The 14,917-nt window shown below is 40.5% G+C and overlaps 1 protein-coding gene and 1 long non-coding RNA gene across 14 annotated transcripts in view; one reads left to right on the top strand and one right to left on the bottom strand.

Annotated features, from left to right (window-relative positions):
- Positions 1-14,917, bottom strand: part of ELF2 (E74 like ETS transcription factor 2) — a 93,442-nt gene that overhangs the window by 11,916 nt on the left and 66,609 nt on the right. For 4 of the 13 annotated variants that reach the window (XM_067735047.1, XM_067735049.1, XM_067735048.1 and 1 more), the window contains exon 1: positions 7,951-8,149. The exons of 8 other annotated variants lie outside the window; for them this stretch is intronic. In XM_067735047.1, coding sequence (XP_067591148.1) covers positions 7,951-8,008 — 58 coding nt within the window. In that variant the 5' untranslated portion in view covers positions 8,009-8,149. Of the gene's footprint in view, positions 1-6,501; positions 6,999-7,950; positions 8,150-14,917 lie in introns of those variants that run through there. One more of the 13 variants, XM_067735052.1, reaches the window with a different exon arrangement.
- Positions 8,404-13,223, top strand: LOC137223389 (uncharacterized). The gene is made up of 5 exons (XR_010942846.1): positions 8,404-8,728; positions 9,603-9,662; positions 11,115-11,597; positions 11,831-11,878; positions 12,102-13,223. It is a non-coding gene; the product is annotated as an uncharacterized lncRNA (long non-coding RNA).

Below are 14,917 nucleotides of genomic sequence, written 5' to 3'. Positions count from 1 at the left end.
AAATTTAGAAAGAAAGAAAGAAAGAAAAAAAGAGAGAGAGAGAGCGCGAGCGCGCCTATGTTTCTTTTCCTCTCCATGAAGCCTTTTCTAGTTCTACGACCTCTTGTAACTCTCTTCTAACACTTACTTTATGCTTTGCTGATTAAATTATTTGTGAAACAGTAAAGTGTACAGCAGTGGTTTGGTTTTCCAGCCTCGAAAGCTTGGGCTCTAGTCTCTGCCACTTACAATTTCTGTTACCTTAGGCCAGCAATCTAATTTCTTGTAAGGCTCAGTTTCCTCTTTCACCAAACAGGAATATTACTTACCTCATACAGTTGTGAGAATTAAATGCAGTGATTGCCTTAAAAAACACGTACAATATCTCACATATAGATAAGAACTCAATAAATGGTGATAATTTCTTATCACCATTTAAGCTCCGTGAGATCAGGGAGGGCCTATCTTAATTCATCTTTACATCTGTTATGGTTCCTAACACAGACCTTTCATATAGGAGGCATGCAAGTGTTTCTTTTATGTTTTGAAGTTAAGGACAACCCACAGACCTTACAGGAAAAATAGCAATTCAAGCACAAATTCATTATCCTAATGATATAATTAATTTCACATCCTGACTTGAAATATTCTGCTTGGTAAGAGGTTCTGAAACATGAATATGTGAACGGTGTCTAATTTGATAAATTTTTCTCAAGATGTCCTCTAAAGGACTAAAAGAAAATACTTACACCAATTTCATAAAAGCATATTATCAATTCACAAGTTCTACAACACTGAAGATATGAATCTTTTAAAATTGTTTCCAGTAAACTTTTAATTGAAAACAACTTTTTCACTTAGTCTCAAAAGTCACCGAGTGCTAAGGCCTCGGCCTCACACACCAGCCATTTGGAGAGCGTTCACAGAAAATCCAGCGACTGCTTCACCACCTGCTGCACGTCATCCACACTCTCAACCAAGGTACCCGGTCTCTCCAGTTGCTCTTTCCATTTATGGAAATCTGCTCAAAGCTAAACAGTTCCAGAGAGGCAGCCAAACCTCTAAGTAAATCTATCTTTAGGTGACCCTGCTTACTCTTATCTGCAGCTTCACTGAAGCACAGGATCCAATCAGTCCTTCTAGCTCAACTTTAAGAAATTTACTATTAGTAAGTATAAAATATATTACCATTCTCAAGTATTTTCTTCAAAGTACCTCCCCCTGCAGTACTCACGTGCACTAAAGAACCTTGGGAAGCAGATTCTCAGGTTTTTAAAAGTTTATTCTAGGAACTTCATTCTCTTTAAAGTCTGCTTGTGTTGCAATTTAGCTGTTGTCTTAGGTACTATTAATAAACCATCCTGGGTAAACTAATTCCTTATGTAATTGTATTAAGACACACCCTAAAAACTCTACCATACTAAAGAGCTTTGAGTATTTGATAATAATACAGCAATAGAATTTTACCAGATATTTTAATGTTTTAAGTTATAAACAAAATGAAATTTGCCAACAGCTATATATTGTGCCGCCCTGAGCTCTTATGCAGTTTGAGGTATGTTTTCAAAACCATGACTTCATGTTAGTTATGTCAGTGAAAATTTTCTTGCTATGATTTCCGACCTCAACCTCCCCTTTCTCCCTAAGTTCAAAATGCTGTTTCCTTGAAATATTTTACATCCAGAGTAAAACAAAGAGAATCCACACAAACTTCAGCAGAGAATCACTCCTTTACACTTTAAATCCAGGACGAGAATATATTAAAAATGCATCAACTCCCTACGAACTATCAGTCGGATCTAGTGTTCTATGTACAGTCAACAAAGGATTGTTATAAACCTGAGACACAAGTGTGAACAGAGCTCTGGCCTCATGAAGCTTATACGAATAGTTCAGAGTATCAAAAACATAAATGGACGTAAAATATTTCAAAACAAAATAAAGATGCAAAATAATTTGACAGTTTCCAAGAATACTTAACCCAATTTGTTAAAAGTGAGCTCTGTCTCTTTTTACTTGTCTTTTGTTGACGTAAGTCAACAAGCAGTTTTTGGTAACAGAAATTTAAGAAATACTTTTCCTATTCAAGTTCCCATAATTTTTAAAAACTTTTCAATATTATTTTATTCAGATCAATAATTCAAATACAATTTAAACTGAAATTCTGCACAATTCCTGAGGATAAATATGGATACAACATTGCTGTGCCATTGAAGCAAGCAGACTTACAAGCGAGGGCTGAGAATTCCTTACTTATCTCTTACTTAAAGCTTGATTTTCTGGTGTCTTTCTGGCCTGCTTATGAAATTTATGGGAGTTTAAAAAAATAAGCAACTCATTTAAAAAACAGAAACAATGCAGCTAAAAGTAATCTGGCAGGTATCATCTTCTAGTTGCCCCCAGTCGGTGGCACTGCTGGTCAATATTCCTTGAATAAATAAATATACCAAATAAATTTCCAAACTATTTTAATTTTAATCAGTGTCAAAAATTACATTTGCTTATGCCCTCCTTTACCGTTGGTTCAGAGTCTTATTGTTCCATTTCTAGCTTTCTAATCAACTGGTGTTTGTATGGAGACTATTCCAGACTCACTCGACAGCTGTTACTAAATACCAAACTTGGTAATTAACTCTGACAAGAGACATACCTCTCAGCTTTGCAGAAGAGAATGCTGGCAATGGATCTAGTTCATAACAACGTTCTTAAAAGTCAAAAATAAAAATTAACAGCAATTTAATTTGAGAGCAATAGGAAAATATTAGAAAACACTTCATTAGGTGATAGTGGTATTCCCCTACAAGCAAGACCATAAACTAATATTTACAAGGGCATCGCGCAGCTACCACACCTGACTCACCACAGCTTATTCTCTAACGCCCCAGGACTCTAACAGTTAATAGGTGAGTGAAGAACACAAACAAACAGAAAGGTAAAAGGTCCGGGGCACTCCATCTGTATCCCTTCCCCTTTGACTTTTCTAATCTATACAGCTGCATTATAAGGTTAAAAGGGGAAAGAGAATAAAATCATTTTCTACAGTAGCGCTGTCTGATAAAAATATAACGAGAGCCACGTGTAATTTTTAAAGGTCCAGTAGCCACGTTAAGAAAATAAGCAGAAGGGGAAATTAATACCTTTCATTTAACCCAGTATATCCAAAACACTGGCATTTCAACATGTAAAAGAGGTTTACATGTAAAGAACATGTAAAGAAGTTTTTCACTGCTTCAGTTTTTATGTTTAAATTAAATTAAAAATTTGGTTAATCGGCCACATTTCAAATACTCAATCGCCACATGAGGCTAGTGGCTATGGTACTGAAAAGTATAGACTAAATAAAACTGTAACTCAGCTATTGTCAAACTTTTCTAGTCAAAGGACCCTTTTACACTCATATTACTGAGGACCACAAAGAGATTTTGCTTATGTAAGTCCTATGTTTAGATACTTATCCTATTTGAAATTAAAGCTAAGAAAACTTTAAGTAATATGTTTATGAAAAATAACTTTTCTAAAACAAAGAACAATTTAGAGAGTAGCTTTATTTTACATTTTTGCAAATCTTTTTAATACATGGTAGAAAACAGTTGGATTCTCATACTTGCTTTTTCATCCGATCTGTTCTATCAAGCCATGTAGCCTCTAGAAAACTTCTGTGAACACTTGTGAAAGTGAAAAGGCAAATAATGTCTTAGCGTTACCATGAAAACAATCTGACTTCACGGACCCCCTGAAAGAGTCTGGGGAACTCCCAGAATCCCTCATACCAGAGATTTTAGTATTAAAGAACTGCAGCTGTAATTTATTATCTAATGTAATCAACAACACCCAAATTCCATCCTCATGTTTCTGTAAGTTTTAGCTTCTAAACATAAAATCACTGTGTAGGTGAACAATTATGATTCCATTTCCATAAGTACAACAGTACTTTGTCGACTTACACATGAAGGATTTTTTTTTTAAACTCTTCATAAATCAAAAACACTCTCCTGCCTGCCTCTCTACCAATTAAATTTGTCCCTAAAGGAAACTGATGTTGGATTACCCTGAATGACTCTTTACACACTGATGTTACTCTTTCACTCAATTTCTGTATGAATTTTAGTACTAATGCTGCAATGAATTCTAAAGAGTAATTTCTTAAACACATTTCCAAATAAAGTTTTAAAAAATTTATGCCATTCTTCCAATTTTATTTCAACGCATCCTTCACCTTTCATAGCCTGAAAAAAAAATTTTTTTTTCAAATTGATGTTCTTTTCAAGATTGATACTAGATATTCCAGTTTATAGTAAATTAGAAGATTTTCTAGTTCAAATTTCATGATGAATTTTGACAAACTAGACAGATTTGTTCTGTCCGTAAAAATACTTAAGGCTGCATTTCCAGAAGAATTTCCCCCTTCCATTCAATAACCGTGTTAAAGTAGAACAATACTTCTTTCCTAAGAGTTACGCTGTTTCTCAATTCTCAAATTCTCCACTTTCTCAATTTTCAATTTCTCAAAAAAAGGAAGAAAAAAAGTCAAGGAATGTACACTTGAGAGTAAGAAGGCAGAATATTTTAAATTGACAATCTTCCAGAAAAGTCAGGCCACATGTACGCAACGCTTTCGCATAAGTATTAATAAAGTAACATTCGTATTTTCCTAGAGACTAGAAATGAGCTTAATTTACTAAATAAACTATATCATAGTCTTATTCAACGTACAGACATGGCCTCAAACTCCAATTTGGTCCAAAGATTGGCAAAAGAAATTAACCCCTCCCCATTACATAACGACCTTACAGACAAATTCACTCACAGAGTGTAATGTAAAGAAACCCAAGCAAAAAGAGGACCTTCGCTTTCCATTAAATATTTCTGAGCCACCTATAGTTTCAGAGTTTTAAAAGTTATTAGGGATCACCTAGTCAATGCTGTTCTCTTACAGAAAACGAAGCCTTAAAGAGCTAGTTTAGTGACAGCTAGATGAAGATCCTTATCTCCTGACTTCAGGGTCAAGGCTCTTCCAAGGCTCTTTCTCGGTCGGACACCATGTTGTCAGTGAAAGTTTTATAAAGTATATCAAGTCTTTACCACAAAAAATATTTTGTATGTGAAAATGATTTTTAGTAAATAACCTTATGTATTTCATTCTTTATTCAAATGCCTCTGACAGCATACATGTTGATAACTAAAGCGAAAGCTGATGGCTAAAGTTGATAGTTAAGTCTCTGAAGGGAGGAAAATAAAAGCAAAACTATATCCTCTAGCATCTTAACGTCTAACAGTAATGGAATTCTAAGCGCTTTATACTTACTTAGAAACAACAGTTATGCTAACAATATTCAATTTAAAGCTTATCTCCTCTAGAAGTTTTCCTTAATAGCATTCTACACTTACCAGGAACCCATACAGCAATCCCTGTAGTTATATTAACATTTATATATTATACAGATTTTCATCTGTCTCCTCAATTAGACTAAATCTTCGTGAGCAAGAATTACGTCTAACACTTGATGACTTCCCTCAAGGGAATGAAAAGATACCATTAAGTCCATATACAAATACAAACCTTACAAACATCACCCTCCCAACATCACTGGCAATTGGCAGCAATAAAAATTTAGATCCATGATTCTTCATTTTCTGGGCCACCTTTCCTCCTCCACTTTTAACTCACTGAATAAACCTTGGATAAACCAGCAAACCTGTCTCAAATTTCCTTCTAAAGTAGGGTTTATAAAGGAACTTCAGATTACACGAATATGACTTGAGAAAATAATTTGAAAACAATTATATGTAGTATGTATTCTTTACAGAACATTATAATCACAAAGGAAATTTCAACTGTGAGGTTTCTATGTACTAAGGAAATGCAGTAGAACGGGAAAACAACATTTAACTTAAAAAAACAAAACCCTGATCAAAAGAAGATAAAACGTTTGTATTTTTGAACCGTAGGCTGTCTACATATGTTAAACTGTGTATATGCATCCACTCCAAGCAAAATATCTACAGGTAACGTTCAGTTGTGACGATGACTGCGAAAGCTTATATGACAAAAATACCTTCTCTTGGCAAAATTAAGCCCTCTTACCTTTACCTTTACAAAATTCTAACTGCGTGGAGTAGTCTAAGGTTCTCACAACCACTGGGAACATTTCCGGAAAGGTCCATGTTCAGCACTACTGACCCAAACAATCCATAAAGTGTTGTTGTTAGTACCAATAATATAAAGCCCAAAATTCCATCTCTTAATTCATACAGTATTAACGGACTGAACGTACACAAAGAGACCAAGTTCTCATTGTGCTCTGCCTCCTTTTCCCTAATATTTAAGTTCTTGCTCTAATCAGAAAATAACTGTCAAATGCATTGTAATCACTACTCAGTGAACTGTGATTTTTTTCTTTGGGACCGTGTAGCGTTCTATTTTACAGATTAAGTTCTGTTAAGGGTACATGTAAGTTTATGATTTCTCCCAAACGAACTGAATCACAAGAGTTTCACCAACCAAACGACTAACTCCCCAACCTAAAAACAGTGGATGGAAAACAGCCGGTAAGATCCTTTACAGCAATCCTCGTCGGTGACTCTTCCCCATCTTCCAATTCCCATCGATGGCGATATGAAAGAGAAGCCAGGGAAAGGAACACTGACGCTCACTGCAGTAGGTAAACCGTACTCAAGCTCCGCTACGCCGACTCAGGGCCCTCGCTGCGCTGTCTGCTATTAAGTAAAGCCGCTTTCTCTATGTAACTTAAGTCCGTGCCCTTCCGCTGCAGCAGTGGCGCCGCACATCCCCCACCGCCGCGGCCACTTCCGTGTTTACACTCCTCTTCCCTCCAATTCCATGCGTACATTGTCAGCTTCACTCCCGCCCAATCTTCATTGGCCCGCCGCGGGCCAGGAGTCCCGCCCCCAGAAACCAACGCTCTTATTCGGAACATCGCAGCGAGCGGATAGGAACCCGAGGCCTGTCAATCCCAGCCGTTCTGTCCTCTCCGAGGCGCTTCCGCTGTGGTGGGAGGCTTGGGGGGGAGGGGGAAAGGGGGCAATTCCGTGAGGAGACTTCCCTGGGGCCAAGACTCCCTCCCGCCCGCCCCGCTCCTCCACCTTCACCCGCTGTTTACAAAAATAAACGTTCCTCTCTGACGCCCCAACGCTCCAGCGCAGGGGTACAAAACATACTCCGTGTCTTTCCCATCCTCCCCCCCTGAAAAACCCACCCACGAGGCAAGGGGCATAAGCCTACTTCTCCACAGCCGCCCACTGAACCAGGAAAGGGAGGCGGGCCCCCGAGAGCAACACCCCCCCCAGGCCACTCCACGTTATTAAGGGACCCTCTCGAGAACCGTTACTCCCCAGCCCGCACAAGGTGGGGATGTGAGGAGGTGGGTCAGAGCAATTTTTTGGCGGGTATCGGTCTACCGGACGTGGCCCGGCGCTGCCTCGTCCGCGCGGAAGTCCAGGACTTGCGGACCAAGTCTGAAAGGAGAACGGGGCGGGGGTGGCGAGCGTCCACCGGAGAAGCCCGCCGCCCCCGACCGCGGGCAGCAGCGGCCTCTGCGGCCAGACAGCGTGGCAGGCGCAGCCGGGAGACAACAGCCTCACTCACTTCCTGGTTCCTCGGCAACTGGGGTGAAGCGCACAACTCGTCCGCCCCCGAGTCCCCAACTTAACTGCGGCTCGGCTGCCCGGCACCCGCTGCCAGCGCTCCGCCCGGCAGCCGCCGCCGCTGCTCCACAAACCCACCCTGAAGCGACAGCGCCGGATTTGAGGCAGGTTACTCTCCAAGGTGATCACTTCCTGATTCGTCGCCTCCATTACTTCATTCACAACCCCCCTTTCCCCCGGCCGCCCCGGTGACCGAAGGGGACACCGGACCCCCTGCACTGACCGCCACAGGGGAGCCACCCCGCCCCCTGTGCACCCCTTCTCCTGCTGCACCGATGCACGGGAGGAAAGTTCCCCTGTCCTTACCAGCCCGGATGAGCAGATCCAGCTGGTTCGTGGGTCCCTCATGCAGAGACGTCGCCATGTTTATCCCGGGGCTGGAGCTGCTGCTTCACATTGACTTACACCGTGAGCAGCGGCGGCAGGGGAGGAGGCGGAACCCGCGGCCGGAGACACACGCCGTGCGGCCGACACACACTCACGCACTCGCACACACTCCGACGCCCGGATCCTTGCGCGTCCTCCGACAGGAAGCCGAGGCCGGCCCGCCTCCCGCCGCCGGGCTGAGAAACCCCACCACCTAACGGCAGGGGCGGCGGCGGCGGCCGCCTCGGCTGGCAACGCGATCCTTCCGCCCCGCGCCCAGACAGGAAGTCCCGGACGCCCGCCCCAGAGAGCGGACGCGGCCCGCGGCGCGCAGGACACCTGAGGCAGGGAGTCGTCCCGGGGGCCGCGGCTGGGACGAGGCCCCTCGGCAGGAAGACGCACGTTTCACGCTCTGCGGAAGAGAAGTCTGCAGTCGTCCCCACGCTAGAAGAGAGCCATTAATCAAATTTTCCTTCTGGAAGAGCTCTAATGCCCAGTCCCGCAGCTGGGACGGAAAGGTGGCTAATTAATTAACTTGTTGGGCCGTGTCAAAGTGTAAGGCTGCGTGTAAGCCGTTCACTTGAAAGCGCTGCGCTGTAAAACAGGCATACCAACCCCAAAAGTCATACCTACGAAATGTTACCAAGGCTTTATGGGACAAAGTAAGGGGCTCCCAACCACTCTCAGGGACCGACTTCGCCCTCTTCCCTCTACAGAGGTATGGAAAAGCACACTAGACAGGTGTTTATTAGCAAACAGCACATGCCAACCTCTGAGAGATGAGATTATCCTCCCCCAGTTGGCTAGCCATGAAATGTATGTACCCTCCTACATTTCTATTTGGTTCGCTCGGAAACAAACGAACGTATTCACTTATATCATCTACTTTTAAAGATCTTTTTGATAAAACTAACCTTATTACAAATAACGTACACATTAAATACAGTAGACGCGGGAGCTAGATTGCCGTTTAGTGACTATAGACTTACTGACAACACAGGAAACCAAGCCTATAAAATGACCCAGATGAAGCTTCATTAAACACAAAAAATGCTTCCCTGGGTTCAAAATTTCATAATATAAAAAAAACTGAAACAAAAGGTTGCCTATAGTTGTTTCTCCACACAACGTAAAACACTGCCTCCTACAGAGTAAGTGTTCAAAAAGTTATTTGCTGAATAAACACAAAAAAGATTTGGTCGTTACAAATTTTAAATAACAAGGTGTAATTTTTTATGACTTAAATTGAATGAACTGTGATGATAACTAGAGAAAAAAATGTATTCCAGGGGTAATATTAATACTATATCGTTTTACAAATGTTTCCCCAACATGTGCAACTTCAGAGTTGATTCCACAGCCCATGACTTTGCTTTTTTCATTTCTTCTAAATACTCATTTATTCTTCTTTTGGGCCCTTCCCCTAGCCCTACCACCATGATCCCCACCTTCCCAAAAAAGAACCCGTATGCCATTTCCAAAGTACAGCCCCCCTGAAACCAAACAGGGATCTCTTACTTGCGTTAGGTAAACTTGCCACCTATTAGACAAAAGAAACTGTATGACTGGTAGCTTTTATTCTTTATTTCTAGTCAATTTAAAATAAGGACCATCCACTGACCCGCAGCATCATAACCTGAGACGGTTTCCAGGTGAGAGGATGGAGGCACGCTACGGGGCTAATTGCTGGCTTTAGGCAGAACACTGAAATTGACAGCAAATCTGAATGTCCCCTCTTATCAATCATAGATATTCGTGTATTTAGAAAGGAAGAGAGCAATGTAAGCCAAAGGTGTGTTTCTTCTGGAGGCGACAGCTTGACCTGGCTCAAAAAGAAACACTCTTCTCACTGTGGGAGTCAGTTTGAAGCCTGACACATAACCTTTACCTCACTCTTTGCTTCTTGAGGGTTAGCTTTTAAAGAAAGATAGCGGTGTGTGTCTGTGTATTTCACTCTCGGTACATCTTAATTATATGGACTCATATCAGCCTTCTATTTTAAGTTCCAAGTGAACAGAAGCTGTATCTATTCCTGCATAATACTTCACAGTTAGTATATACACATATATAGTATTTATGCATATGTGTGTGTATATATATATATATTTATAGAAATTAATGCAGAAAGGCTGGGAAATATTCCTATATATTTAAAGCTCTTATAAAAACACAATTCCCTGGGGTTTAATGTAATTCTGTCTTGCTACTATAACTAGGCTTTCAAAAGCCACCAATACTTTTTAGAGACTAGCAAGCAAGGTGAGGCTGCTGCTGGAAATTTAAACTGGTACAAACTTTCAAGAAAGCAACGAGCATTATAGATCCAGAGTCTTAGAGAGGCAAGTATCAATATATACTGATCTAGGAATTTCATTTCCGGGGCCTAGCCTGAGGAAATAATCAAAAAATGCAATGGATTGTTTTAATAAAAACATGTTTGAAGAATTTTTAACATGGTAAAATATTAAAAATATAAATGTGGCAGGATTAAAATATACAGTATGTCCCCTACATACAAATGAGTTCCGTCGCGAAAGCGTGTTTGTAAGTCCAATTTGTTTCTAAGTCCAACAAAGTTAGCCTAGGTACCCAACGAACACAATCAGAGGGCAAGCTGCAATTTCACTCACGTCTGACGCTGATGCAACGCATGTTCGCATTTTTGAAAGTTCGCAACTTGAAGGTTCGTATATAGGGGACTTACTGTATATGCATTTCTTCCACACAGTATGACTCAAGCCATGTAGTATATGTGAATATATGTGTACATAACATGTATATGTGTGTATATATACACACACACACATCGGCATTTCTCAAGTCTTCAAGGTTAAGCAGAATTTTCTCAAGTACTAATGAGCAGAATTTTAAAAATTGAATAAGACTAGGTAGGTTAGCCTGGTGGATACCTTAGAGCATATTCGGCTAATAACATTACAGAAAGGCAGACTCTACATCAAAGTTATTGCTGTGATCTAGTAGGTAAATAACAGCTAACTCTTATTGAAATAAAAGCCACCAAGGTAAGTGCTTTACCTTCATTTTTTTCACTTATTCCTCTCTACATTCCTGTAATAGATATTACTATTGTGCTCACTTTATAGATGAGGAATCTTGACGAAGGTCATAGTGTTCAGGAGAAGCAGAGCCAGGATTTGAACCCACAAACTCTAACTCTAGAGCCCTTCCTCTCAAACACTCCCCAAGCACCCAAGTAACAAGGCCTGTGTATCTGCTGTGATGCATTTAGTACCTACTGATTTTCTTTTCTGAAAATTCTTTTATATTCCTCCCTTCACGAGGTGGAATCTAATTCCCCTCTCTCCCTTTGAGTGTAGGCTGAACTTAATGACTCACTTCTAACAAAGAGAATAGAGCTGAAGTGATGGTGTGTGACTTCAGAAACTGTCTGCTTCATCTCTTGCTTTGGGTCACTCAGAGGAAGCCAACTGCCCATTAGGCAAGGAACAGTGGCATCCTGCCAACAGTCATGCGACCGAACTCTCTAGGACACAAACCCTCCAGCCCTAATCAAGCCTTCAGATGATTCCAGCTTCGTGAAAGATCCTGAGTTACGAGCCATGCAAGTAAGCCGATCCCCAATCCTTAATCTCAAAAACGATGTAATACTGATATAATGTTTATTGTCTTCAACTGCTAAATCTGGGATGATCTGTTAATCAGCAAAAGATAATTAATATAGAAGAAAGGAGCAGTTTAAACTCCCAACTTGTCACATTTCACAGCTTAGATAAAGAAAGAAGCGTAGAGTTTAAAAATGACCTCTTTCAACTACATTTTTCCATGTCTTTCTTCATAGTCTGAGCATCAATTCTTTCATCCTCCAGCCTCTCCGTTTTAAAAATAAGTAAGTCTTCAGAATATAATCATTATCATTGAAGTCTAATATAACCAAAAATAATTAGATACCCTTGGCTATTTGAATGATTTTATGGTCCTGTAGTAACCAAGATGGAAAAAAATTTTGAGAGATATGTAAATGTCCAATTGTTTCCAACACCATATAGGTTTTAAATGTTTTGACTTATAGCTTACTCTGGTTATTTCCTTTGTATTTTTCCTTTATCTAGTAAACAGAATCATAAAAGGTTATGGTTGAAGAGATGCCTACAGACAACATCACCTAGAGGTTTTCAAAAAAATAAGGAAGGACCTGAACATCATCATCTCTTTTCCTGACTACCATGAATTAAATATATTAAACTTTAAAACCAAATATATAACTGTGTGCTCTATCAGGTACAAGTACCAAGGTCAACAGGCTTCAAAGTTTAAAAAAAATTACAGGTAGGAATCAAAGGGAGCAGACAGTCTACCCATTTAATGTTATTTTCCTATAGTTTGGGAGAAGGATGCCAATTTCCTATTTTAGTAATGACAACTCTTTAACCACCAATGGTAGAGTTATCTGAGAATCACCGATTTAATCCAATGCCCTAATTTTACACGTCAGGAAACTGCGGCTCCAAGAAGTTAAATAATTTAACCAAAGTCACATGGTATATATCCCACTATGTCAAGGTTAAAAATTCTACAAAACAATCTTCTATAAAACTTAGAAGTTACAAAATGGATGAAAACTTAAATCCATTTTACTATTACTATATTTATATAAATTATAAAGTGGTTGATGTTTTGCTTTTTAATGTCAAAGCTAGAGCAATGGTCAAGAGTCTTTCTGAGAAATTAAGAAAAAAATGGAAAAAAAACTTTGAGCAGTGAATGGTAGGAGAACAATAAGAGGGGGTCAAACAGTCTGATGCAGCTGAACTGACAGTGAAACTCAAAGCTGGGGTATGGTGTGTTGGGCATGTTTAGAAGGAAAGAAAAGGTAGGAAAACTAAGGTCTAAGAACAAATATGTCTGTCAAGGACAACAAGCTGGAATCAGGAGATTTAGGGCCATTAAGTAAAGCCTGGTTCATCGATACCGGAAGACAGACGACAGATGCAGGAGCGCAAGTCTACAGCTTTACGAAGAGAAAAGATGGACCATTTCCTATGTTTATACTACTATATGTTTAACTCACTCTTTTCAGTTTTTTATACTACTGATTCATTTAATAGTTAGGTTTTATAAAATGTTATTAAAGTGAAGATGTTTGAATCCATGGTCACATATTCATTCATTTATTCCATAAATAATTACCCAGCACTTACTTTGAGCAAGTTTCTGTTGTAGGCACCTATCACTACACCTGGTGGCACTGAATTACGTAAAAGGAAAAAATTAAGCCTTCTCAATTCAGACAGAGCCCACACCAAGTGTGAAATTCTCAGCAAGATACACAAAATTGCTTATACATGAAATTAGAGTAGTAGTGGGCACGCGCTACATTTTGGACCGCCCCCAGCAGAGCTAAATATTTACATGCATAAAAGCCTCCATAAGGCATGGATTTTTAACAGGGGGTTCACAAAGGCAAAATTTCGTTACCAAATGTGCATTTTTTCTGAGGAAGAGGATCATGACTATTCTCAGATTCTCAAAGAGGTCTATGAGCCCCAAAGTCATTTCATCATAAATTATCTGGCCATATGCATTTGTCGACCATAAAAGCCCGATGATGATTGGGCTTCCCTGGTGGCTCAGTGGTTGAGATCCCGCCTGCCGATGCAGGAGACGCGGGTTCGTGCCCCGGTCCGGGAAGATCCCACGTGCCGCGGAGCGGCTGGGCCCGTGAGCCATGGCCGCTGAGCCTGCGCGCCCGGAGCCTGTGCTCCGCAGCGGGAGAGGCCACAACAGTGAGAGGCCCGCGTACCGCAAAAAAAAAAAAAAAAGTATGCCAAAAAAAAAAGCAAAGAAAACAACCCTATGATGAGTAAGGATCCGGCATGTACCATTTTTGAAACTGATAGTTTGGCTTAGGTTCACATGTTTTCCGCATTTTACTTAACTTATCCCTGGGTCAAATTCTCCTTGAGCTTGTTGATTCTTCACTTTACGGTTTACACTGAACAAAAGCAGCCACTCCTAGAAGACTATCTGTCGACTGAGTCTTGCATCTAGTCTTTTCTAAATGGGTGTCAGATTCAAAAAGCATTTATTAAGTACCATATGTGTATGACACCATACCAAGTGAATTAAAATGGTTAATGATCTATTTTAAATAACATTTATAACAAGTGATTTCAAGGGCTTGGGTTCTTTATTATCATTAGGGAATGTACAGTATCTTGAATATTCTGGAAATTTTTTTCAATTCCTGTGAAACTTTACAAGGGCTAATGCATGATTCTTATTTAGCATGTTTATGAAAAGATTTACAATGGAGTTCTTAACTAAAACACATTGCAACAGTAAGTCAAATTCTATTTTGATTGATTCTAAAAGGAATATTCAAATTAACTAATTTCTTCCCCTCTTACAATATAGCTTCTGCACCTATCCACTGAAAAGTTCTTCAAAGGTCAACATCAGCTTTTTTTTTTTTTTTTTTGGCGGTACACGGGTCTCTCACTGTTGTGGCCTCTCCCGTTGCGGAGCACAGGCTCCGGACGCGCAGGCTCAGTGGCCATGGCTCACGGGCCCAGCCGTTCCGTGGCCTGTGGGATCTTCCCGGACCGGGGCACGAACCCGTGTCCCCTGCATCGGCAGGCGGACTCTCAACCACTGCGCCACCAGGGAAGCCCAACATCAGCTTCTAATTGCCAAGCCCAGCGATCTCTTCCTAGTTTTCGCCTGACTCTACCTCTCCAAACAAATGAAATTATTGGCCACCCCTTATTAAACTCCTTCCCTTCATGTGATTTTCATGACAATAAACTGTCTGGCTTTGTTTTGTTCCTATTTGTTTTTTTCCATTGACTTCACCTACTTCGGCACAACCCTCAAATGTGACTGTTCTTCCAAAGCATGAGCCTTGGCCACTTTCTCTCTTCATTCT

This window comes from Pseudorca crassidens, chromosome 4 (assembly GCF_039906515.1).
Source record: "Pseudorca crassidens isolate mPseCra1 chromosome 4, mPseCra1.hap1, whole genome shotgun sequence".
NCBI classification, from domain to species: domain Eukaryota; kingdom Metazoa; phylum Chordata; class Mammalia; order Artiodactyla; family Delphinidae; genus Pseudorca; species Pseudorca crassidens.
This window is presented reverse-complemented; position numbering and strand designations above follow the sequence as displayed.